General features: G+C 43.0%; 1 protein-coding gene across 5 annotated transcripts in view; it reads right to left on the minus strand.

Moving 5' to 3' along the window:
* The window catches only part of ltbp1 (latent transforming growth factor beta binding protein 1), a 189,434-nt gene that overhangs the window by 158,716 nt on the left and 4,981 nt on the right, over window positions 1-25,737 (minus strand). For all 5 annotated transcript variants that reach the window (XM_086164018.1, XM_086163999.1, XM_086163991.1 and 2 more), the window contains exon 2: window positions 24,879-24,949. In XM_086164018.1, the coding sequence (XP_086020144.1) occupies window positions 24,879-24,949 (71 nt within the window). The remainder of the gene's footprint in view (window positions 1-24,878; window positions 24,950-25,737) is intronic.

Here is a 25,737-nt window from a genome sequence, read left to right on the forward strand (position 1 = left end):
ACTATCAGTACACTATTCAAAGGTTGCATTAACAGAGAATATTCTATAAATTCCATGTTATTACATTTCCTAGAGAATAAAAAAGTTGCAAGTGCATTTTGTAATAATCTTCTCAAAATGTAATAACTTATTACATAATGCGGCAACATTTATAACAAAATGCGTTGGGGCAGTTTATTACAAAATGCGGCAGTTTATTACAAAATGAAATGAAAAAGTTATTACATTTTGGACGTTTATTACAAAATGCACCGTTATTACAAAATGCGTCTCAACAGGGCGGGAAATCTTCAAAGTGCTGTTTTGGATCATAACAAATGACCCGTGATTGGTTGTTTACAGAGAATCCTCCAGCAAAAACAAAACAAGCTGTATATCTGCCGCGTTTATGAAAGCAGACTCACGCATGGAAATGACGTTGAAAAGGAGCAAATGAGGGTTGTATCTTTTCTTCTTCATCACCGGAGTTCCGGCAGAGCGAATCGCCTGTGTTTTCACGTAAAAATCAGCTTTTGTTGTACATTTCTGCGCGTGAAACTGGAGAATCGACAGCGGAATGGAGAAGACGTTTCTAATGTCTAACAATAATAAAGTGCACTATTACATTAAACAGTAAACAAACAAACTCTAAAGGTGTAGAGCAGCGCTCCTCAGTCTTCTTTGTACCAGAGGTCAATTTTATGCATGAAACCTTTTTAAAGCGCGGGGGTTCAATTTTGTTTCTGGCTCATTATTGTCAAGCGCTAGCTTGTGGTAGCCGGCGCGACATAGCGAAGAGCGGCGGTCAGGCGAAGGCGGAAACAGTCGTTTTGCAAAATAAAATCCAGAAGGAAAAAGAAAAGCAATAATTTGGAGAAATTTTCTTTGCAGGCCGGTACCAAATGATCCGCAGGGTTGGGGATCCCTGGCATAAAATATAAAGTGCATGCAGATACAAATCGCTGGTGAGGTGAAAAGATGACACATTCGACGGCACGAAGACCGAAGTGAAAAATGTGTCATTTGAATATAGAGAGTCGCAGCAGAGTACAGTTTAGTGCAAAAGGTGCAAAAGTCATCCCATAATGGTATATATGGTACAAGAGCAGCAGGAGGGTTTTCTTTGTGCCGATGCAAAACAGCAGTAGTGCAAAAGAAAAAAAAAAAGTGCAAACAAAGGATAACGATGGACAAGAGAATGGAGATAAGAAAAAGACAGCAAGGGTGAAAATGGACAACCGAAACTAAACAGAGTGACAAGAATCAAATTAAACAAACAAAAATGTGGTCGGGACCAACAAGAATAAAAAAAAAAAACACAGCGGAGCGAAGGCATGACATGAACGGCAAGTTAGCATCTAATGCTATTCTCCGGTCTGACGGCCGCGGGCGCAAAGGAGCGACTGAAGCGTTGGATTCTGCGCCGGGGCGGCGAAGAACCGTCGGCTGGAAGCGCTTCCCGTCGGCGGTGCAGGGAAGGACCGTCCAGGATCGCTCACGGGTTCTTACGACCCCATAGATAGCATTACCCAACCTCACATGCTAATGTCCAAAACAGGCGTGCACGTACACGCCTGGGGAAAGCGTACGCAGGAATGATTGATTGAAGATAGCGAAAGCACGCGTTCAGTCCACTCGGCTCTCCGCTAATCAGCAGTCATGCTGGAAGGACTCCGCCCGTGTCCTCATTATGGACGCTTGATTGTTTGGATTTTATTTGTTAGCACGCCGGATCCGCCGTCGACTCAAAACAGCCGGTTCCCATGATGTCCAAAATTTCTGATCGCCGCTCCCAAAAACAACCTCCGCTCCCCAAACGTAATTAATGCAGGCTTAAGTCGCGCACGCAAACACGCGGTACCATTTTTTTGAATTTTGAAAAATCACGCTTTGGGCGCAGTTTCCTGATTCCATTCCAACGGGGAGGCTTTTCTGTGAGGAGTTTGGTTGCTTTCAGATCATGAATGGAAGAACATTTTTTAAATAACAGCTGTGACATCGTTGTTTTGCTTCTCGAACCCCCCGCTGCAGGATAAGCGGCGTAGATAGCGGATAAATGCTAATCGCTAGTGTCCGAGCTATGGGGCGTTGAAGTACCCACACAAAAAAAAGGAAGAAAAATCAAACGGGTGAGCCAGTTGTTCGGTGAGATGAAGAGGAAATTCTACCTCTTGCAGCCCGGACACGGATTTCCATCCATTTAACTCTCCTTCGCTGGCGAACCCGTGACAACGGGAATCGATCGATCTCCTCGGCCGCGCAGCGAATCCACAATAAGGCCGGGAAACACGACTGAAAGGCGACAAAGGCGGGCTTGGAAATGTCTGGAAAAACGACCGAGCGGGACGGTTCAGGCCCTCCTGCAGCGCTTCTTCAATGTTACCTTCAACAAACATATAAATATTGATCACTTTAACAATAAGGTTGTAATTATAAGGAAATATTGATAGACAAGGGGTGAAAAAATAAAAGATGCTACAAGACAGGGTTGTTTTACGTTTCATATCAGTGCTACGATCTACAGATCGATCGATTTTATTCAACCCCCGGGAGGAATTAGATGTAAAAATTTAATTCAAAAATAAAATTGGAAAATTCTAAAAAAAAAAAAATTAAAAAAAATAAAAGATGCTACAAGACAGGGTTGTTTTACGTTTCATATCAGTGCTAAAATCTACAGATCGATAGATTTTATTCAACCCCGGGGAGGAATTAGATGTAAAAATTTAATTCAAAAATAAAATTGGAAAATCTAAATAAAAAAAAAATTTAAAAAATAAAAGATGCTAATAACGTTTCATATCAGTGCTACGATCTACAGATCGATAGATTTTATTCAACCCCGGGGAGGAATTAGATGTAAAAATTGAATTCAAAAATAAAATAGGAAAATTCTAAATAAAAAAAAAAAAAAAGAAAAAAATCATTTTTTTTCTGGCATGTGTAAACAACTTTTTTATTTTTGGATTATTTTATAATTGTGTTATATGTCCGGCTGCTGCCGCTGGGACCCTCTGGATAAGCTTTGGAAGACGGATGGACGGAAGGGTTAATAATTTTTTTTTTTGTTGTATTATGGATTCTCATTGGGGGGCAAAAAAAAAAAAAAAAAAAGTGATTTCAGGATTAAGATCTACATCCTCTGAATTAATGGAAAAGATCAGTGTGTGAAAAATGACTCAGAAAGGCCAGTCGCTCCGCTCGTCCCCAAGAGTCCTGAGGGCGTCACCTCGGCGCTCGGCTTGTTAGCCTAATGAGAGGCTTTGAGATCGGCGAAAATGATTAATGAAGGGAAAGTTAATGTCTGATGAAAGACATCTGCTGGCAGGCATCAGGGGGAGATCCCTCCTCTGCGCTCGCTCACATTCCTCCAGAAAAAGCCAAGTTTTTCAATTAAACGACCAGATTCGGGGGCCGCTTTCTAAACATGTAGATATCGCGAGGGAACCCGCCGTGAAACCACCGGGAAGTCCCGCCGCGGTCTTTCCTCTCTAAGGAGTCGGCATTTACCATTTACCAGCAGGACAAATTCACCAGTAGCTTATTTATATTAGGTTGCTGTACATCATCTTGCGCGAATGAACGAGGTCCAATCAAGGGTTTCTCATTGGAGTCACGTGACGGTGAGCGAGGTTTTGATGAAAAGTTTGTCGCTGTCCGTGGATTTTTGACACCAGGAGAGGAGTAACAATCACAAATCATAATTGGTCCTCATCACAAGGACCTGGTGACAAGTCTGCGGAGGTTCTCAATCACCAAGGTCATGGTGAATTCTTGTGGAAATCTTCTTGTCCTGGCAACAGACAATCCTGAGATGAGGGGTGATGCATCTTCAAGTGAGGAAAGTCAAGTCCAGTTGCCACGACAAGAAGATTTCTGTTTGGATCTGGGGTTATCGGTCTTTGCGGTTCTTCACCAGAGAGCCTCGTCAAGCAGCAGCCGAGCAGGAAGGTGGACTCTACCAGGTTTGCAGTGCAGAGCTCCTTAAGAGGAGCCTGCTGCCAATCCTTTGGTGCCAGATTGTTGTCTAGAGTGGGTACCTCCATACCGACCCCTCTCCCGGATTCCATTCATCCCTTCCTGGTGGATCTTCGTCTCCACAGTAAGATCCACTATCTCCCTTTTGTCCCCAAGTCCAGCAATTTACGTGTCACGGGTTTCCTCGCAAGTTCCATGTTACAGAATTCTACACCTCACCTTTCCTCGCAAGTTCCTGGTTCCAGAGACTCCCGCAACTCCAAATGCCTTTACTAGCAAGATCCTGAGACTCCCGGGACTACGAATGCTTTTTCTTGCCAGTTCCTCAGACTCCCAGGACTCCGAATGCCTTTTCTTGCAAGTTCCGGAGACCGCCGCGACTCCAAATGCCTTTCTTCGCAAGTTCCTGGGGCTTCCGCAACTCCGAATGCCTTTCCTCGCAAGTTCCTGAAACTCCCGGGACTACGACTGCCTTTCCTGCCAAGTTCCTGGGACTCCCGCAACTCCGAATGCCTTTCCTCGCAAGTTCCTGGGACTCCTGTAACTCCGAATGCCTTTCCTCACAAGTTCCTGGGACTCCCGTAACTCCAAATGCCTTTCCTCGCAAGCTCCTCGTTACTGAGACTTCCGCGACTCCGAATGCCTTTCCTAGCAAGTTCCTGAGACTCCCGGGACTATGAATCCCTTTTCCCGCAAGTTCCTAGTTCCTGAGACTCCCAAGACTCCGACTGCCTTTTCTCACAAGTTCCTACTTCCTGAGACTTCTGCAACTCAAATCCCCTTTCCTCAAAAGTTTCCAGTTCCTGAGACTCCTGTGACGTGACCCCAGAGGCAACCTGGATCCAGCACAGTCATCCGTTCACTTCCTTTGCAATAAAACCCTTAAAATGCTTTACCTCCTCAGAGTCTTTGCATTCGGGTCAGGTACCCATCAAAAATAAATACATATGTTAACCACATATTCACATATATACAAACATACAAACATATATATACTGCTCAAAAAAACAAAGGGAACACTTGAACAACACAATGTAACTCCAAGTCAGTCACACTTGTGTGAAATCATAGTGTCCACTCAGGAAGCAACACACATTCATTTGGACTTGTTTTAAGGACATTACATCAAAGTTGGATCAGCCTGGAGTTTGTTTTTACACTTTCATTTGGAGTGTGATTCCTAATCCAGACCTCCATGGGTTGATACAATTGATTTCCATTGATCATTTTGGTGTGATTTTGTTGTCGGCACATTCAACTGTGTAAAGAGCAAAGTATTTCATAAGAATATTTCATTCATTTAGATCTAGGATGTGTTTTTTAAGTGTTCCCTTTATTTTTTTGAGCAGTGTATAAATATACGTGTATATGTATACATATTTATATGAGTATGTGTCTGTGGCTTTTTATGTTGGTCTGAATGGAATAGGAGAACAAAAAGGACACATTCTACATTTATACAGATATGTGAGTGTATATCATTTTTTTATTTTCTTAAAAAAAAACAAAACACACTCGCATCCACGTATCCAGTCGGGGCGCCTCGAAACTATCTCGCCAATTAAATCCACCACTTGCCCAGCACAGCACGGTGTCTAATATCAGCTAAGTTACACCCACGAGTCTCTTCCACCGCCTCCAACATGACATCATTGCTGTCTTTGCCCCCCCGTCCTCCCCTCCGGTGCTGAATTATGCTCGCATTTTGAAATAACACACTGTTAATTTTCCACTTTGGGCAAAGCTTTTTTAGCTTTCTTTTCCAACTGGCGTAAATAGTTTTCATTTCTCCCGCCTCCATCCCCCCCCCCCCAAAAAAAAAACCTGCTCGCCCGGAGCCGAGGCCGCCATCTGCTCTGAAAATACTTCTTCGGCCGAGGTCAACAACATAAGGACTCTGTTCTGCGAGCAGGGCGACGCAACAAAGTGACGGCTAATAGAAATATATATCGTTTTCTTTTTTTTTTTTCCTCTTACGCCCTTGGGAGGACGGGAAATAGATCAGTCATGGCGACGTCGCTGCACCTTTTGATCAGACCTGTGCAGGCCAATGGAGGGCAGGGAGCCCCCCAGGGTGTGTGTGTGTGTGTGTGTGTGTGTGTGTGTGTGAAAACACAGCCGGCGAGTGTGAGGCCGTGCTCATGTGGTAGTGATCCAGGGTGAGAGGCAGAAACAGAGGCATAATGATTTTCTTTGTGGCGCTGCCTTCTTGCAATACCTTAAAATTCCAACGTAGGAATGGATGCGGCTCAGACTTTATGGCAGCAGAAATCCAGTTTAACCTTGCACGAGGCCGCGGGACGGACGCCGGCTGAATTCAGAAGCAGGTAGCCACGGGAAGATCTGACGTCGATATACGAGGTATTGAATTCCGCGTTATCTGAATCGCCGCCGGCCCCTCGGGAGTTCAGATTCAGCCCGATAAGGCCGTCTGCGGAGGATCTCCGTGATTCGCTCCAGGCCGGGAGATACGCTTAGCTTTTCGACGTCATTGAAATGCCATCGTATGAAAATACCCCCGGAACGTATTGCCCTTCATCGAGTAAAACGGTAGCCTTGTGTTTGGATGAGGTACTTATACATGCACAGTATTTGTGCTAATGCTAGCAAGTATTTTGTATCTAAGGACACAAGGCGCCCTTCATGCTCTGAAGCACGAGTCAAACTCGCGGTCCGCGGGCCAAACGTGGCCCGCCAGGTCATTTTCTGCGGCCCGCAAGAATATCTTCAACGCCTTAATGTCTTTTTTTTTTTTTTTTTTACTTTTTATACAATTTCCTACTATTATTTATTGTTGTTATGTTTTACTTGAAACTCTGGCACAACAATGTCCTTCGGAATAAATACATTTTCTTATTCTTAAAATAAACAAATCAAACACTTGCATTGACCGTAAATGACATTTCCCGCAATTCATGCCGATCACATGACCCACCAGGTGACGGCGTCCCGCCATTAGATCGACAAGTGGAATTTAGAAATTAAAAAAAAATGATCCCTTTCAAGAAAGTTGAGAAAACAAGTTTGTGCTAAAAGGAGAAAAAGCGGTTTGTCGTTTTGTGTCGGTTGTCAAAGAGTAAAATCTAAATCGGCATTTTCACACCCAACGCGGAGCGAAGTATAGCAAAATTAGCCTAATTGACAAATTAACAAATTGACATTGAAGTAAAATGATATTTTTCTTTATTAACTTAAACGATTGATCATTGATTGATGGAACAACATGGGTTTCTTCAGCTGACAATATAAAATGATTCATGCTGTAAAAGAGCAACTAGTAAACATTTTTTTTTACATCTATGCAAATGCATATATAACGTTTTGGATGTGAGTGAGTCATAAATTCAGAGTTATTTAACATTAAGGAGCAGTTGCATTTATTTTACATTACATTAACACTGTTACCATTACAACTGTTATGCTGATGTGGACACCTCTGCAAAAAAAATGCATTTCCCACTCAGTTGTTAACAAACAAAATGGAAATCCGTAAAAATGACCACGATCTTTTCCGTGCTTCAGGAATAATAAAACATCTGTCCAACTTTTAATTTTTTTTTTTTAAAGGAACAAAGATACAACGGCCTCCAGCGTGCTAACTGCAAAAAAATATAACAATATTACAATTCTTTGCCTGTGGAATGTCTGCAACTTTGAGGGGAATAAAAAGTTTCCAAAAGATTGATAAGCTCATAGATTTGATGGTGTTTTAATGAATCCCAACGGTATCAAAATATGCAGCAGGTTCACTGGAAACGGGGCAAGACAGTCTTTAAGTGTCCTACTATTACCTAGTTGTTTTTGTCCAGCACTTTCATAAAAAAAAAATCTTGAAAAAAAAAAAAAAAAAAAAAAAATCAGTGTAATTTAATTCATTCATATTTATGTTTTCAATTTTAAAGATATGTATAGATTATCAAAAATAAACATCTGAATACCAAATATATGCAAATTGATACATGTAATTACCTGATCTTTCAGGACGGGACTCGACTTGACCGATAATTAATTTGCATTTAATTTTCTATCTTGTTCTAATTTTGCTATCTTGTTCTTTTTTACCGATCATTTTCACATTTACCAACACAGTGACTGAATAATTGATGGAAAATTCAAATATTAAAAAAAAAGAAAAAACTACTGGCAATTGTTGCCAAAATTTTTGTTTATAATGATTTATTTATAATATAAAAAAAAAAAAAAAAATTATAAAAAAAAAGGCAGCAGCCCAAAAAAAATGATTGAATTATTATTACTATCATTATTATTATTATTATCAAAAAATTATGAGGTCATTTGAGTTTTTGCGGCGAGTACTTACAACCTTTACAAAATACTTACAAAATTAGCATTACGGCGTGTATTTTGGGTCGCCGAGTTTCATCGCACTTTATTTGACTTGCGATTTCCAACCCATTCAAAAAGAATCTTCTTAACCGGGGAAGGAAAAAAAAAAAAGTTTGATTTTAAGATATAGATATTAATTCGACACTATATTATCTGAACAGAAGCCGACGTCTCCGCTAAAGACGGACGACCCCGACAACCACATCCCAGGAGGAGACGACTTTACCCAAATAAAGAGGTTTTAAAGAAGATCCGCAGCCCGATCGGACTTGTTCGGTACAATAATTGATCGCCACTTCGCGGTTTTACATCTGAGAGCCGTGATTGCAAGCGACTGAGTCACCGTATCCGGTTTTCTCTTCTTTTGAAACGAAAGGATCATCTTTCCAGAAAGCCGGTGATCTAGTTTGCCCCGAGGTTTGTTTGGATGAGACTACCATCTGCAGGGAGGCGTGGTGAGTCCCAACTGCAGGAATATATCATATCTACAAGCGTAAAATATTGCCTTCATCCTCCAGAGTGCATGATGGAGCTCCGGCTGAGCTGGGTCTTAATTTTATTTTATTTTTTTTGAACAAATTGTAAACGCAGCCTCTTCCTAAACGTTATACCGGGTTCCACCGATGTCAATCCAAAAAGCGACGACAAGTTTTTTTTTTTTTTTTTTACATGGGTAAAATCAGCCCCGATCCTCGACTGTAAGGCTGACTTATGACGATTAGCGCGGCGAACGTCATCTTGACCCGCCGGGCATTGCATGCCTCAACCGACGCCATCCAGAACCGAGGCGTCGGATCCCCCCCGCCGAACATTTACTACCTCCGCTCTGGCTTGCTAACACCTGCGTTCGGCACGCCGCTGACGGACGTTATAATGAGCCGTAATGGTTTTGACCACCGGGAAACCGGGAGCCAACTAGTCGAGTCAGCGAGTTGCCAGGTGTTCCTGCGGCAGAACCCGTATGGAGCTCAGACGGTTCGGGAAAGCCGGTTGAGAGATAATTAAGGTCTTCGAAGAAATAAAGGTAAGAAAAAAAGAGGATTTGTTTGTAAAAGAAAATGGTTTTCCATCCGAAATGACTCATTTGACCAAATCGAAGCTACTTCATTCATCGGTCGGGTTATTATACATTTAGCGACTAAATAAATGGCTCGGTAAATTGGACCGATAGCATTTTAGGAGTCTACGTTTTCTTACGTATCCTGCATTTGATCGGTCTGAAGGTCACGACCCCGAGGCAGCGATGAAAGAGACGTTTTTCGTCTTTCTGTACGCTCCGGGTGGTACTAATGCGTGTAAAACAAAAAAATAAACAAAAAAACGTAGGCACAGCAGTACCCGTTGACGCTACCGCTGCACCTGCCAAAACATACGACATGTTTCCATTCGTTCCATTAAAATATCTTTCACGTCAACCAATGTGTTTGCAATTAGAAACAAGGTTGCCTCAAACTTGAGATATCAACCTGCAGTATCTCAACTTACTCCCGCATCTGTTTTTAGTCTTTCGAAACAGTCAAAATATTGAAATGTAGTGTTTGATTCCTTTCATATATTCATGGAAATTCAGTGATACATGTTTCCCCGGCCATCTGAAGCCCTCTGTGGAATTTATGTCCTCCATTTACCCCATGGATTTATAGTCAAGAGCGCATGAGGTAGACAGAACTGCAGACTGTCTGAGTGTGTTTCTGTCACCTGAGAACACATGCAGTCACTAAGTCCGATCGGAATTATGTAAGGATCGAATCCTCTCCTCGGAGAAGAAGGAACTCGTGACCCCCGCGGAGGCTCGGCAGGCTTCGGCCGGGACGAGGAGGCCGTTGATCTTGTCGGGGTTTTGAATCGAGCCGTTGACGGATCTTACGGGACCCGCAGGATGAGGGGGTGATCGGATACATTTTTGCGGTTGAAGATCCGTTTAAAGAACAGCCCAAACGCCTGCTCTATTGGCTTCTATTTCTGCCGTTATTCTATTTCTTTATTTTGCTATTTAGCTCCGACATGCGCGAATACAGCGATCGCTCGCTATAACGCGGTTTACTTTTCACGGTTTCGCTACTTCACGGATTTGCATGGTGCATCGAGTTCTGCATTCTGATTGGCTAAAAAGTCACTCCGCTTCTTCTCTACCTGTGCGTCAATAACGTCGCAGTTTAATATGTACACGTATGTAAAACAGCTTGACAAGTTTACATGACGTACGTGCAAATTCTCTTGCGATTTCCAGTTTCTCTAAAACCCATAATGTTGACAAAACGCTCTGGAGCGACAAAGATGCTATCTATGTTAGATAGAGTTAAACTTCTGGACATGCTAAGGGAAGCTAAAAGCTATGCGGCTGTAGGTCGGCATTACGGAATGAATGAATCTTCCGTTCCGTAAAGAAGGAAGAAAAAAACATAAGGACGACAGCAGCAAGAAGTTTTAATAAGGATGCAAAAAGGGTTGCGACTGTCCGCCATTTTTTTCATAATCATTTTTAATTTTCTCCCGTTTAATCCAATGACTCGGGTCGCGGTGGGCGTAGCTAATCTCCGCTATTTGACGCCTTCTGTTCACATTGGTGATTAAAATTATTATTTGACAGTACAGTACAGAAGTTATTTGTTGAAAAAAACCTTTCTAAAGTACAGTACTTTTATTTGTGGAACAAATGATTGAGCCTGTAAAATGGTTTGTTCTTTCTTTTCAATGTATAATAGAGTATTTAATTGTATAGTAATTGTAAAGAAAAAAAAGGTTTCTACTTCACAGATTTTGCTGATCACCGGTTCTTTTTGGAACGTAACCCCTGTGAAAAACAAGGAGATACTGAACTCCTTAGGCGACAATCTCTACTGTGGTACCGAACCGATACCTTGACGTTGAAGTAAAAGCGTTCTGTTTAGGACACCGCGAGGTCTTCCACTTCTAGAAGGAAGTCATGCAGGTTGTTTGAAGGTAAAAATGTGCGAGGGCAAAGTTTACGCGCCTTCAAAATGGTCTTCCTCGACCGAAAACGCATCGAAACATACGGGTTTGCCGAGCGGAACCTCAAAGGGAAGCAGAACCTTGAGGAGATTCGACGGATCAAATGAGGAGCGGTAACTTTTCCAACTATCTTGCGCTGAATCTCTGTTTTTGAACCAAATACGGCCCCCTGAGTAACGACTGAACAACGGATCAAGCGTAACGGGTGTCTGCTTTATTAAATTCAAGGTGACAACATCGGTCATTTATTGAGCGGCGGCAGGATCCAGCACATCTTGCGTTGCCGGCTCGCCGCCGACTTCGGCCCCGTGATTAATACTTCATTGAACGCCTGAGGATCACATTTAAAAACGGGGTCAAGGGAACAGGGGCAGCATTTTTTATTAACCGCCGTTGACGGATAATCAAGTGTCTCTTCGGTTTCATTTTTTGGGGTTGAGGCTCCGCCTTGACTTACGACTGCATCCGATTCCCGATTTTCGGTCGATTTGTTTTGCTTTGTGATACGAGTCCGGATCTGAGTTACGAGGACGAGCGTTTGACACCGACAACATGACAGACGGACATCTTGTTGGCGAGATACCGTCGTAATTGAGAAGGAACGGCACATTTGGCAAGATTTGGCGCGGTAGACGGCGGGAACGTCAACGGGAGTCATTCACCGCCGGGCCGGGACGGTTTGATCATTTTAAAAGACAGAACCGGCATCGCTAAATTTAGTTTAGCGATTAACCTAGCATAGAGTGCAGGTTAAAACTTATAGCATTAAGTGTTGTAAGTTAAGCGATCGGGCACAAAATGAAAAAATTCACCCGTCCACCTCCGTTGTCGCCGTATTCGTCCGATCTTCAAGGTAAAAAACGGTTTATTTCCTTACATTCTGGTGTCAAGCCTCCCAAATTCTTCCACATGACTCCCCTTCTTATGTCCCTACACCGGCTCCCGGTAGCCTCCCACATCAAGATCAAGTCCCTGGTGCTCGCCTTGTATCCTCCAGGATATGGTCCAGCCACATGTCCCTACCCGTCCCCTCCGATCCGCCACCTTCCGGAGCCCCCGGACGCCGATCGAACCCGTCTCGGCTCCTCGGTGGTGGAACGAACTCCCGAAAAAGGTCAGAAAAGCCGGGTCGCTGCACATCTTTCGCCGCGAGCTGAAAACATACCTCTTCAACAAGCACTACCCTGCTGATCGCACTTAGCTTGCATCCAACTCCCCCCAAACAAACAGAAACACAAACGATGAAATGAATGTATGGATGGATATGATTTTGAGACGGCTATTTGGTCGAGTGGTCACTTCTCACTTCCGACTACTGGTATTTCGGATCTTCTGTGGCTGAATTGCACTTTTTGTAAGTGGCTTTGGATAAATGTGTCTGCCAATGACTGGAATGTAAAAATTGTCTTATTATGTATTATTTAAGTGTGGAAAAGAGGTGAAGAGACGGGTTCAAGCAGGTTGGAACGGGTGGAGAAAAGTGTCAGGGGTACGAAGAGATGGAAGAACATCAGCCAGAAGGAAAGGAAAGGTGGAGGAGACGGTGGTGAGATGATCTACAAACACTGACCATGACCAGAAGACAGGAAGCAGAGCTGGAGGTTGCAGAGATGAAGATGTTGAGGTTCTCTTTGGGAGTGACCAGGATGGAGAGGATCAGGAATGAGTCTATCAGTTAGATGTTTTGGAGAGAAGGTCAGAGAAGCCAGACTGAGATGGTTGGGTCATTGAAGGAGGAGGGAGAGCGAATATATTGTGAGACGGATGCTGGAATTGGACCAAAGAGAAGATGGATGGACGTCGTGAGAGAGGATATGAAGGTAGCTGGTGTGAACGAGGAGGATTCAGAGAACAGGGTTAGTTGGAGAAGGTTGACTGGCTGTGGAGACCCTGAAGGGAAAAGCCGAAAGATGAAGAATAAGGTGCAGGACATGTATGCTCACTGTAGACAGTGGAGACCCAGAAGGGAAAAGAAGAAGATTTGTTCTTTATGGATGACATTTTTCATATCACGCAAACAAAAGAAGGGTTTTTCAATGGATTCATAGCGTTTTAAGACATTTTTAGGGGTGATTTCCTTTCAGAGAACAAACAAAACGAGTTACGATCACGGAACAAGCTAAACTTGTGAGTCGAGGTTCCGCTGTGTTTCACGTGGACGCTATCGGGGGGGTCGGCGTCTCGCCCAAGGACGCTTTGACATGCAGACAGGAAGAGCTCAGATTCAAAACGCCAACCTTCGGACCGGCGAGGACGCCCACCCAGCCGACGGGGCCGCGGCCAGAAAAACAAGTTGCTTATTAAAGTCCATTTAAAGTTAAATAAATTTCCCTTCAATCTCGCGGTTTTTACCATTACTCACAAATCATGGCGGCAGGAAAACGACCTGAAACTTCTAACTTGAGGATTTTTTTTTCCCCCCGCAGATAAACTATCCCCCTCCGCTAATGGGTTATTTCACTCATGTGTTTACACTACCAGTTTGATGGTTGCCAAAGTCCAAACAACGCTCATGTGTGCACGTGTGTGCACTCCAGGTACAACTCACACCATCAGTATATGTGAACTCAGCCTTGGGCCTGCAAAGTACTTCCAACCTTGGAAGTAGCGGACGAATAGTGGTCATTAGGTACCTTGTGGCAACAGAAAGAAGGGAATTATTGGGTAGGAAAGGTAAAACATTGAAGTATTTCCTGAAATTTCCTCGAGATTTTCTGTTTCGTTTGGACCACGCCGGTCTGCAAAATGAGAATAACCTACGCAAGAGCCTCGTTCGACAACCTTTCTGTCCGTTGACGCGGGAAATGGACGGAAAGCACGGATCAGTAGCGCAACGGTACATCGTGGGGAGACAGGATACTCTTGTTTTTCGCTTTGTTCGATATGGTGTGCATGTTTGAGCGCTTGCAAAACAGTGAAATCGACCAATCGCGGCAGAGAATGAAGAGTACAGTAAACTTTTGTTTTTTGCGGGGGTTACGTTCCAAAAAGAGCCTGTGATAGGCGAAACCCGGGAAGTAGAAACCTTTATTTCTTTTTTACAATTATTATACAATTAAATACTCTATTATACATTGAAAAGAAAGAACAAACCATTTTACAGGCTCAATCATTTGCTTCACAAATAAAAGTACTGTACTTTAGAAACGTGTTTTTCAACAAATAACTTCTGTACTGTACTGTCAAATAATAATTTTAATCACCAATGTGAACAGAAGGCTTCAAATGGCGGAGATTAGCTCCGCCCACCGCGACCCGAGTCATTGGATTAAACGGGAGAAAATTAAAAATGAAAAAAATTGCAGACAGTCGCAACCCTTTCTGCATCCTTATTAAAACTTATCGCTGCTGTCGTCCTTATGTTTTTTTCTTCCTTCTTTACGGAACGAACGGAAGATTCATTCATTCCGTAATGCCGACCTACAGCCGCATAGCTTTTAGCTTCCCTTAGCATGTCCAGAAGTTTAACTCTATCTGCCATAGATAGCATCTTCTGCTGCCTTTTGGGCCCTGCAAGGTGCTTTTGTGGCTCCAGAGCGTTTTGTCAACATTATGGGTTTTAGAGAAACTGGAAATCGCGAGAGAATTTGCACGTACGTCATGTAAACTTGTCAAGCTGTTTTACGTACGTGTACATATTAAACTGCGACGTTATTGACGCACAGGTAGAGAAGAAGCGGAGTGACTTTTTAGCCAATCAGAATGCAGAACACGATGCACCATGCAAATCCAGGAAGTAGCGAAACCGTGAAAAGTAAACCTGGTTATAGCGAGGGATCGCTGTATAGAAGCGATTAAGACATTTTCGGATGTCCCCTTGAGTTTTTGAACACATGTATGTATTTAAAATGTCATAAAATGCTTTAATTGGGAAGAATCCCCACGTCCCCGACGCTAAACGTCCCCCGACCCCGGCGTTTTGGACTTGGGCGAGAGCCAGATGTAGAGGGGCCTTGAGTTTATTTTATTATCAATTCATGAGTGTCCAATCGGTATTTCTCCCACCTTGGCTTCGTTCTCCGGGAGAAAGTAAACGCGGCGCAATTCCACATAGTTATAAGGATGTTTTGTCTGCCAGAACGGCCGTGATGTGTTCACTTTGGGCCGAATCCACAAAGACTCATTCTGCTCTGCACTTCACAATAATTGGCTGACATTTGACTTCATCCAGTCTGGAGGAGAAGCTGGAATGTCTCCTGATCCTCCTGAATCTAATGAGTATCGCTGAATCACATGTGAGCTACTGCGACAAAACTACCGCCGCCGCCATGTGAAATATACGGCGCAACAAATAAGAATAAAGGGAAAACTTCAAATAACATAATGGAACTCCAAGTCAGTCACACTTGTGTGAAATCAAACTGTCCACTGATTGATTTGGATTTGTTTTAAGGCGATTACATCAACGTCGGATCGGCCTGGAGTGTGTTTTTACACTTTTATTCGGAGTGTGACTCCAAATCCTGACCTCCATGGGTTCGTACATTCAAATACGTCAAGAACAACAAGAATATTTCATTCGTTCACATCTAGAATGTGTTATTTTTTGTGAGCAGCGAATTTCTATTTATATTTATTGATGTTTATAACGGTTACGCCGCTGTGACAAAAGAACTTCCCCTCCGGGGGTAAATAAAATGTATCTTATCATTGCATGTTGCAGGCAAATAACAGGATGTGTTATTCTAGTGTTCCCTTTGTTTTGTTTTTTCCAGCACACACACACACACACACACCACGCTGTATAAATATGTGCTTCACATTCCTCTGCTTTGAAGGTACTGTGATATTTTACTGCATAAAGTAGCACCGCACAGTATACAAGTATAGAAATACGTCTATATCCAAGTGTTTATTAGTATTAAATTATGATTAATGGCTTTTCTCTTTTGGTATTTCTTGATGTAACAGCAAAGACCAGCTTCCTCTGGACATCCCTGACATGACGTTGTCGTTTTGCAATGGTTGTAAAATTTGGGTCCTGGTAAGAACACCGTCTCACTTTGGGGAAAAGGATTTAAAAAAAAATAAAATAAAATAAATAAAACCAGACTTTCTCTGCTCCGCTTCGCCTCCGCCATTGCAAGCACGGTGACGGCATCCATAAAAGTCCGACTTGCGGCTTCTGAACGACCAACTATACACGCAAACCGTGCTAATTCAATTAGCAACAACTCGAGCAAAAGACGCTCATGAAACACCTCGTAAAAGCGACCGTGTTGAAATTATGTAACGCCATTGATGAAGCGAGGCGAGAAAACAAAGTAGTTTATAATCACGGATTTCAGAATGGAAAATTATAGATCTGTTTCCAACAATGGAAAAAATTTCCCTTGTGCTCTCGTTTGCGCCAAAAAAAGAAACTAAAAAGGAATGGACTCAGAGGAACTTACGAAGTGTTTCACATAATTTGACGATAAAAAAAAAAAAAAAAAAAAAAAAAAGCTCAAGAGAGAAGAACCGCATTCCAACTCTTTGGACCTGAAACTGAGAAAAACCTGATCTGCTGCTTGACAGGAAGTGAAGCTGTGAGAAGATCGAAAAAAAAAAAAAAAAAAAAGAGAAAGCGAGGCAAATAAAAACGATATCCGTTTGTCCGGACAGATGAGGAGGCGCCGTTAGAAGACGACAATTTAGTTTAGGAAGGAGCTTAAAGTCTCAGCCGACAATATTTACAACACAAATGGGGCGTCGTCTCCGATTGGATGACATCATCCAACCGCTGACGGACCAAACTACGGCACAAATGGACGCTTTCGACCAACGTGACGCAAATGCAACGCTCAAAAGCCAAAAACACCGCAAGGAGAAAGTCAACAGACGAGCGAAGTTGCTCGAGCGCTAATGTTCTGGAAGAACAGCCACGGGCGATCAGATGGGTTTATTTCGTGTGAAAAGCCACCGCTGTAAGCGAACTCCCGACTTATTGTGCGAGAAAATGTTTGTTTCCGCGAAGACCTTGGACCTCGTGGTCGGTTCGTTTCTCGGAAGCCGCAAGAAAACGGCTGACCGGCGACGACGGCTTTTGAAATTGGCGATCCGTAGCCCGCAAGAAGTATCTGGTCTCGGACGTGGTTTAAGAGTTCTAGCCATCACCGACGTCAAAGGGGTTTCAATGGTAGCGTAAGAGCTAAAGGGGTTCCAGGAGCAGAGGTCCCTGCTTCCTGGTTCCAATGATGCTCCTCAACTGCCGAAACCAGGGGTCGGCAACCTTTAACTCCCGAAGAGCCATTTGGACCCGGTTTCCTCGGAAAAGAAAACACTGGGAGACGCAATTACTTTTTGGCGTCTAAAGTAAAGGTATCGCTGTATATATTGCTTTTTATTACCTTTACACTTTGTATAAACAAGTGTGTTGCTTCTGAAATTCACAAAGTATTATGGAGAAAATTAAATTTTATTTATGGAATGAACTCATTTTGAGCTTCGGGCTTTCAGAGCGTGTAGCGGAGCCTTGACCTGAATTTTAAAAATAAATCGGGAAAAAAAAATCACTGTGTCAGTAAACAATAAAAAATAAATATTTGCAAAATATCTTCATTTTATTTTGCCTGGTTTATGGGACTTCTGCTGCTGAACTTCTGCGCACAGCATCTGCAAATCAGGACTTTACCGGCTTCCGCCAGTGTGCCGTTATTTTGAGCGGCAAAAATTATAAATCTAATTTCATTTAATACTTCAAGATCACAATAATCTTCCAACTTAGAACTAAAAGTTAAAAAAAGGAATGAACGCAAATGAAATACACTTCACCTAAATATTTATCTTTTCCCGAGCCGCTCGGAGCCGCGGTGTAAAGATGGAAGATGCGGGTTGCCGACCCCTGGACTCGCACCTGAAAAACTGCAAAAAGTTCCTACTTTTTAGCGACTAATGTCAGCAAACTGATGTTTCACTCAGGGATTTTGCCTCATGGATCCTCTCGGATGTTGAATAAGCGGCGACCTGATTATGGAAGCCTTTACGTGATCATAGACATGATCACGTAAAGGCTTCGATAATCAGGTCGAAGAAAGAGAAAGATTGAACGCGTACCAAATTTTATAAATACAGAGGGAAAATTAACATTTAATTGCAGCCAGCCTCTGCCCTCGTGCTGCTGCTCGACCAGCTCCTCCGGAGGTCTGGCTCCGATCTGTTCATCCACGAATCCAAGTGGATTTAAAGCCAAACTTGAAGAATTTCCATCAAGAAAACACTGTCTCCAGCCACGGCTTTCTTTGGCGCGAAGGCGGATGAACAATTTGCTTACATACTGTATACCGAGGCCTGGTCGCCGGTGCAGATGGACGACGGTATTCTACTTTCAATTGTGACTCCGAACCCGCAGCGTTGATGACGACGATCAAAACAAAACAATTACCCGGCCATATTTTGTTGTGCAACCGTGATCTCATTTTTCTTCTCGTGTTATAAACCCGGCGGACGCCGTTCCCCGAACTCGCTCTCGGCCCGTCTGCGAAATGTTTAGCGTCTGGAACCGAGACGACGGAAAGAGAACATATTTCTAAACTTTTGTTTTTTTTTCTTCAAAAATCAGCTATTTGGAAACTTTGGTTTTCAGAAATCGGGGGTTGAAGAACGACAATCCCTTTTTTCCTGGGCTCCTCTGATCGCATTTTACACTTATTTAAAAACGGTTCGCTATATTAGCATCAACACCGCCGCTCAAACTGGAGGGAGCAGCTCTTTTTAATCATCGGCCACATTATTTGCATATAGTTTCCTGAACGTGTAGAAACAAGAGAATTCCTTTCACCCATTTGTTCTCAAACAATTAGCTGATACAGGCTCCTGCAGGACGCGCTCCAAAGGATTTCATTCCTGACAAATATTCTGCTATTTCACGACACGTTGGACTCACGATGAACCTTATTGAGTTGCAAACGGGAGCAGAATATTTGCAAAGTCCGAATCTTAACCCGACGTCCATCTTGATTCTCCGCTAAACGTCAATGTCCGGTGATCTTAGCGCGTCGCGCGCATCGAATCTTCGGATCTTCGTTGACTGAATGGCACTTTTTGGATAAAAGCGTCTGTCAATTGACTGTAATGTAATATATTATGCAAAATGAATAATTTCAAGCGCCCCCGTTGCACGATACCTATGAATGCCTGGCCAAGTTTTGTTGTATCTCGATAAAAAAAATTAAAAAAACAAACAAAAAAAAAGCTAGGGACCAGACAAAGGACGCTGTATCTGTTGATGTAGTGTTACCATGACAACCGTGGGGGGCGGGCACGATGGTTGAAGCAAATGATGTGTTTGACAACATCCAATGTGGCAAAAGTTACCCGTAGATTAAAAAGAAAAAAGAAAAAAAAAGGTTGTTCTGGAAGAATTAAACCGGAAATCCATCAAATATTTTGATTATAGAAGTTTTCATATGTAAATATCCAAGATGCCGGTTCACTTTTGCAAATCTTTCACTATTTGAATATTCCTTGTATTGTAATAAAGCGACAATTTGATTGACGAAAACAGGTTGTCGGTTTGTAGAAAACCCAACGTGAAGAAAAGGCACTTAAAAAAAAAAAAAAAAAAAAGAAATCTAAGAAGCAAATATTATCAAGACCGAGAGACGGTTTCCTCCGATGGCGCAAAGCGAGTAGAATATCTTCCTGAAATTAAACCGGTACTCGGTGTCCGTTTTGCCAGATTAGCAAGAGTACGCTACATGCTACGGCTAGTTCGGCTAGTAGTCGGAGTTGCGAAATTGTAAATGACGCTCGTGGAGCTGAAGCGCTCGTATCATTTAAGGCTCGGAGTTGCAGAAAGGTTGCCTGAACACAAAAACACCAGGGAGGGTTTCCCTCTCCAGTCTCCCAACAGATGGGCACATTACCGGAGGTTGTTTACTTTATTAAATAACACGTTGGCAAGACGACGCGAATAAGAAAAGGATCTGGCGACGGGTCTGCGCCGAGATGTATAATCCATTTCGAGTCTGTTGCTTTTTTTCCCGGAGACACGTGCGCCTTCCAGTCGGACGCCGTAATAACAGGCCTTTCATGACTCCGCGGAGGCACCAGTTAAGAAAAAAAAAAAAAGAAAAAGTAGTCTAGACACTAGGTTTCATTCATGAAACGCTTGTCGCCACATATCTGATCTGTTGTATTTGCGGGATTAATATGAACTGTCTGCGAGAATAAAAGCAAAATGTATATGTGCTTGAAACCCCCGCGGTCTGAGCCTTGAGATTTCAAAGAATCGGGCTCCTGAAAAGTTGGCAGCACGGAAAAGCTTCGCCGCAGGCAGGTTGAATGATTTCTCAGAAGGGATCAATTTTTAGGTCGTCATCCCTTGTGAATTCATGTGTGGGATAATTATGGAGAGACCGAAATTGCCAAAACATAAATCAATATTTGAACGAAAGTGACAAGGAGACTCATTTTCGTAGGTAGTTTTCATGTCAAGCTCAGACCCCTGCAATTGCTTATGATGTCTGGTACAGCTGACAGCCAGTCCAGGTCGGGTTACATGAGCCTATGCCTGGCTGAGCATTCTTATGGAAGGCCTATTCTTGTTAGATGATGTTTTGACCTATCATTAGGCCTCGCGGTGACTATCCGGCTTTGCCGTCATAAATCCTCCACCTCTGACAGGCGACACCGTTCTCCAAACCTGACCTAGATTAGCTTCGACTTGGCTCCATGCATCTTTTAGAATTAGAGCTCCGTCAGCTCAATTACCGAACGCGTACGGTTTGTTTATCCGAGTCGTTCCATGCGTTTTCCCCTTAAAAACCTAAAGGATCGCGCACACACGCCCTGTAATTAAAAACAGAATAAATCAAAACTGTGAATTTGTCTTGTAATTTGCCCGACATTTCATTCCTTATATGTCAACGTTTACCAGTAGCCTTTGTCCACCTTGAGCCAGGTGGCATAAAAGTTCATGATCTCTACTGCACAGCCCGCCAGTAGATTGCAGGGCAACATATCGGGGTATACAACTATTCACTCTCTTTCAAACATCTGGGCAATTTTGGGTCTCAAAATGATCTTCAGCAGGATTTTGTCCATCACCAAACAAGAAGAGGCTCAGAGCTGATCCCTGATGAAGCCTCAACTCCACCTGGAACTTCTCTGTTACCCCTACAGCACACCTCACCACTGTCTACAGCGAGCATACATGTCCTGCACCTTCTTCTTCTTCTTCTTTCGGCTTTTCCCTTCAGGTGTCGCCACAGCGAATCAACTTTCTCCATCTCACCCTATTCTCTGGATCCTCCTCTCTCACACCAACTACCTTCATATCCTCTCTCACTAGGTCCATAAATCTTCTCTTTGGTCTTCCTCCAGACCTCTTACCTGGCAGCTCCAATTCCAGCATCCGTCTACCAATATATTCTCTATCCCTCCTCTGTCCATGACCCAACCATCTCAGTCTGGCTTCTCTGACCTTCTCTCCAAAACATCTAACATGTGCCGTTCCTCTGATAGACTCGTTCCTGATCCTCTCCATCCTGGTCACTCCCAAAGAGAACCTCAACATCTTCATCTCTGCAACCTCTAGTTCTGCCTGCTGTCTTTTGGTCATTGTAAAAGGCAGCAGGCAAAACTAGAGGTTGCAGAGATGAAGATGTTGAGCAAGATACATGTCCTACACCACCTTTTTTTTTTATTTTTATAAACTTTATCTTTATGATAAACATACTGGAAGCACACAATGTTTGTAGCTCTTGACAAACATGCACAGAGTTATCGTTCATTCAGCCCGACGGGTTTACTTGAATGAGTCGCATCATAGCGACTTGAGATTTGGACACAAACACCGGAGAAGGTTCATGTGCAGGACTCGGAGAGAGGAAACACATGCGGAAAAAAACGGGAATGCATCACCGAGATGATCTGTGCAGGGAACAATTTTGCGGATACATGTTCCGTCGGGAGTCCCTACAGAGCCGCTAACGCCTCACATCGGTAATCTTTCCTCTGTATCTCCCATGGGTTTGTGAGTCAGGGGTGCCAGGATTAGTGAGGGAAAAGTGAACGCACTCTTAGTGACTTAGGGCTTCGGCCCTCTTTTCCGGGCCGTTTTGACCAGGTCCTTCTCAGATACATGAAATTGTAAATGATGCTAGATGCTGACTTTCCAGAGGAAGGAAAGTGGGCCTCACAAGTAAAGGGGAAGGGAGGAGCAAGGCATGCAACTTGACACAAAAAGTACTTGCCAAAACCTGGATTTGCAGTTTTACCGTTGAGGTAACAAAACTGACAACTCTACAAAGCCTCTTTGCTAGCATAGAAACCGACGCGCATCCAACAATAAGAACATTTGCAATCCGCAAAGAGGCCGGGTGGAGAAGGGGAAGAGGGATGGGAACGAAGGGGAACCTCGAGGCTACAGGAAGTGAAGATAAAGAAGATGGAGGACTTTAAGTGCTTGGGGTCACCAGTTCAGAGCACTGGAGAGTGTGGAGAAGAAACACATTCAAGCAAGTTGGAGAAGGTGGAGAACCGTGAATCTGAAAAAGATTAGGAGGAGAGTTGGGTGGAAAAGCTGGAGGCGATAGAGAGGAAGATGTTGAGGTTCTCTTTGGACACCAGAAGTCGGATAGGCTCAGGAATCCATCAGTGGGTCAGCGCAGTGGAGATAAAGTCAGACCGAGATGGTTTGGACGTGTCCGGAGGAGGGATGGTGAAGATCTGGGCAGAAGGATGCTGAGGTTGGACCTTCCAGGGAGGAGGACTGGAGGATGTGAAGGGTGAGAGAAGAGAGTCCGACGGAGGCGGACGATCGGTTGTGGCGACCGCTGGAGGGAAAAGACTTTGCTAGCAAAGGGGCCAAATCGAAAGGGATCGCATGGAAACCATAAGGAGTCAAACGTTACACTTATCTTCCCTGACATACTCGTACCTTCTTCTTCTTCTTTTGGCTTTTCCCTTCAGGTGTCGCCACAGCGAGTCAACGTTCTCCATCTAACCCTATTCTCTGGATCCTCCTCTCTCACACCAACTACCTTCATATCTTCTCTCGCTACGTCCATAAATCTTCTCTTTGGTCTTCCTCCAGACCTCTTGCCTGGCAGCTCCAATTCCAGCATCCGTCTACCAATATATTCTCTATCCCTCCTCTGTCCATGACCCAACCATCTCAGTCTGGCTTCTCTGACCTTCTCTCCAAAACATCTAACATGTCCCGTTCCTCTGATGGACTCATTCCTGATCCTCTCCATCCTGGTCACTCCCAAAGAACCTCAACATCTTCATCTCTGCAACCTCTAGTTCTGCCTGCTGTCTTTTGGTCATTGGAACAGTTTCTAGTCCAAACATCATCGCTGGTCTCACCACTGTCTTGTACACCTTTCCTTTTATTCTGGCTGAAAGTCTTCTATCTCTTGGTACCCCTGACACTTTTCTCCACCCATTCCAACCTGCTTGGACCGTCTCTTCACCTCTTTTCCACACTCTCCTACGCTCTGGACTGTTGACCCTAAGTACCTGAGATCCTCCAGCTTCTTGATCTCCGCTCCCTGTAGCCTCACCGTTCCACCCGAGTTCCTCTCATTCACACACATATATTCTGTCTCGCTGCGACTAACTTTCATTCCTATGTCAATTCCTGGCATACTCGTACCTCTACGCTCAAATTTAGAATTACATGCACCGACTTAACCGCGACCCTGCGATTGGATCGCACCCAAAGCTAATCCCGATATATTTGCCACGAAAACCCCAGCGCTGAGCGTGGAGGGGAGATACTCTCATAGGAATCCCGGCTCCGGTGATGATTTCTTCAATGAAATCCTCATTCTGTTTGTCCAGACGGTCGTTGCCTTTTCGTGAGCGACCGGATAAACTCCTTCCCTGACCTCATCGTGGTGAAATCACCATTTGTGAGCAGGCAAACAACAGGAGAACTCAAGGGCCTCCGAGTGCACACACTTAACCGCCTGCTGTTTACTTACATTTCACTCCGAGTCCAATACGCCCATTACTCTTTCTCCTATTTAAAATCTCAAGCGGCTGAAAATGCCTTTTTTTTTTTTTTCATTTAAAAGAAAGTGGTATTTTTTATTTACAAAAAAAAAAAAAAAAATTTTTAAATATTAGCTTGTTATTGGCTAAATACGCATTAAAAAATCCAATTAGAGTTGTCAAGAGCCCTCGACCTCAGCGGTGTTGTAAGAAATGTTTCTATTTCTAATTCCTGGCAGTTCTTGACCGCAGTTGGGCCACATTTCTTATTTAATTTTTATGCACGGGCCAACTAGGTATCATATAAATTGAACCAAAAAAATTGCAACTTAAACATTTAGATTTTTTGTCTTGAAACCATTAATGAACATCTAAATGTACCAACATTATTTTGTATGGACTCATCCACAACAAATAAGGAGATCCTAAATTTAATATTGATTGAAAATACTTAAAGTGTATTATACAACATTAAATATAATATAAAATATAATAATATAATATATATATACACAATATATAATATAATATAAAAATATTCAAAATAAAGTTTGGTGGGCCTGATAAAATGCAAGAGAGGGGCGTGATTTTAAAAACGTTATTAAATAAAAAGCAGACGTCAGGTGTGCGATGCTACTTTTACTAGCACGTCGCGGGAGGTTTGCGGTGAAACTTACGGGTCGTGCAGCGCTGCGATCCCTGAGCTTTGCTCCATCCGTGGCAGCACTGGCCTCCGCAGACGTTCACCCTGCGGAGATACAAATAACAAGTAAAAAAAAATAAAATAAAAATAACGCATCACAAGACAACAGCTGCCACGTATCCCTACTTTTAATTGTCGTCTATGAAGAAATAAATACAAAAAAAAAAAACACCTTGTGACGTCAACCGAGTGCTGCCTCGTAACAGATTCGGGCAGGAAGACGTCTGACGGGGTTTTTAATCACAAACATGGTTCCCTCAATGCGGTTTGGCCTTTTTGGTATTAAAACAAGACCAGACAGGCAGGAACTTTCTGACATTCGAGTTGTTGTTGTTGTTTTTAGCCGCGCGAAGCGAATCCGCAGCTCGCACATTTGTTTTACAACTTCCGTTTGGAAGGATTTACAAACAAACACACCTATTACATCTAGTATTTCAACACTTTCATCACCAATATTATGATTCTTTAATTATCACTGAAGGTGTAAAAAGTAAAAAGTTAGGTGATCATTTTAAGTGTTTGATTGTGGATTTTTTTTAATTTTTTTTTTTGCTTGTACTTTTTATGCTCATTTTTGATTTTCTGTGACAGCTTAGAAAATGAACTTGATGAAATATATTTAAAGAAAAAATGTAAATAAAAAAAGGTGCATTGAAAAATTCATTTCTACTTGGAATTTGATGATCGTAACAAATTAGAATTAAAATACCAATCCTGCATGGGGGCGTTGGAAGCCTTGACTTCCACAGCCAAATCTAGACCAAAACAGAGCGTCTTAAAGTGGACACAGAATCCAAATTCCCCCCAAAAGTGGAGAGTTTTGTAAATAAACT

Source organism: Fistularia commersonii, chromosome 2 (genome assembly GCF_037954325.1).
Source record: "Fistularia commersonii isolate RoL2024-O1a breed Wild chromosome 2, RoL_Fcom_v1.0, whole genome shotgun sequence".
Classification (NCBI taxonomy): Eukaryota; Metazoa; Chordata; class Actinopteri; order Syngnathiformes; family Fistulariidae; genus Fistularia; species Fistularia commersonii.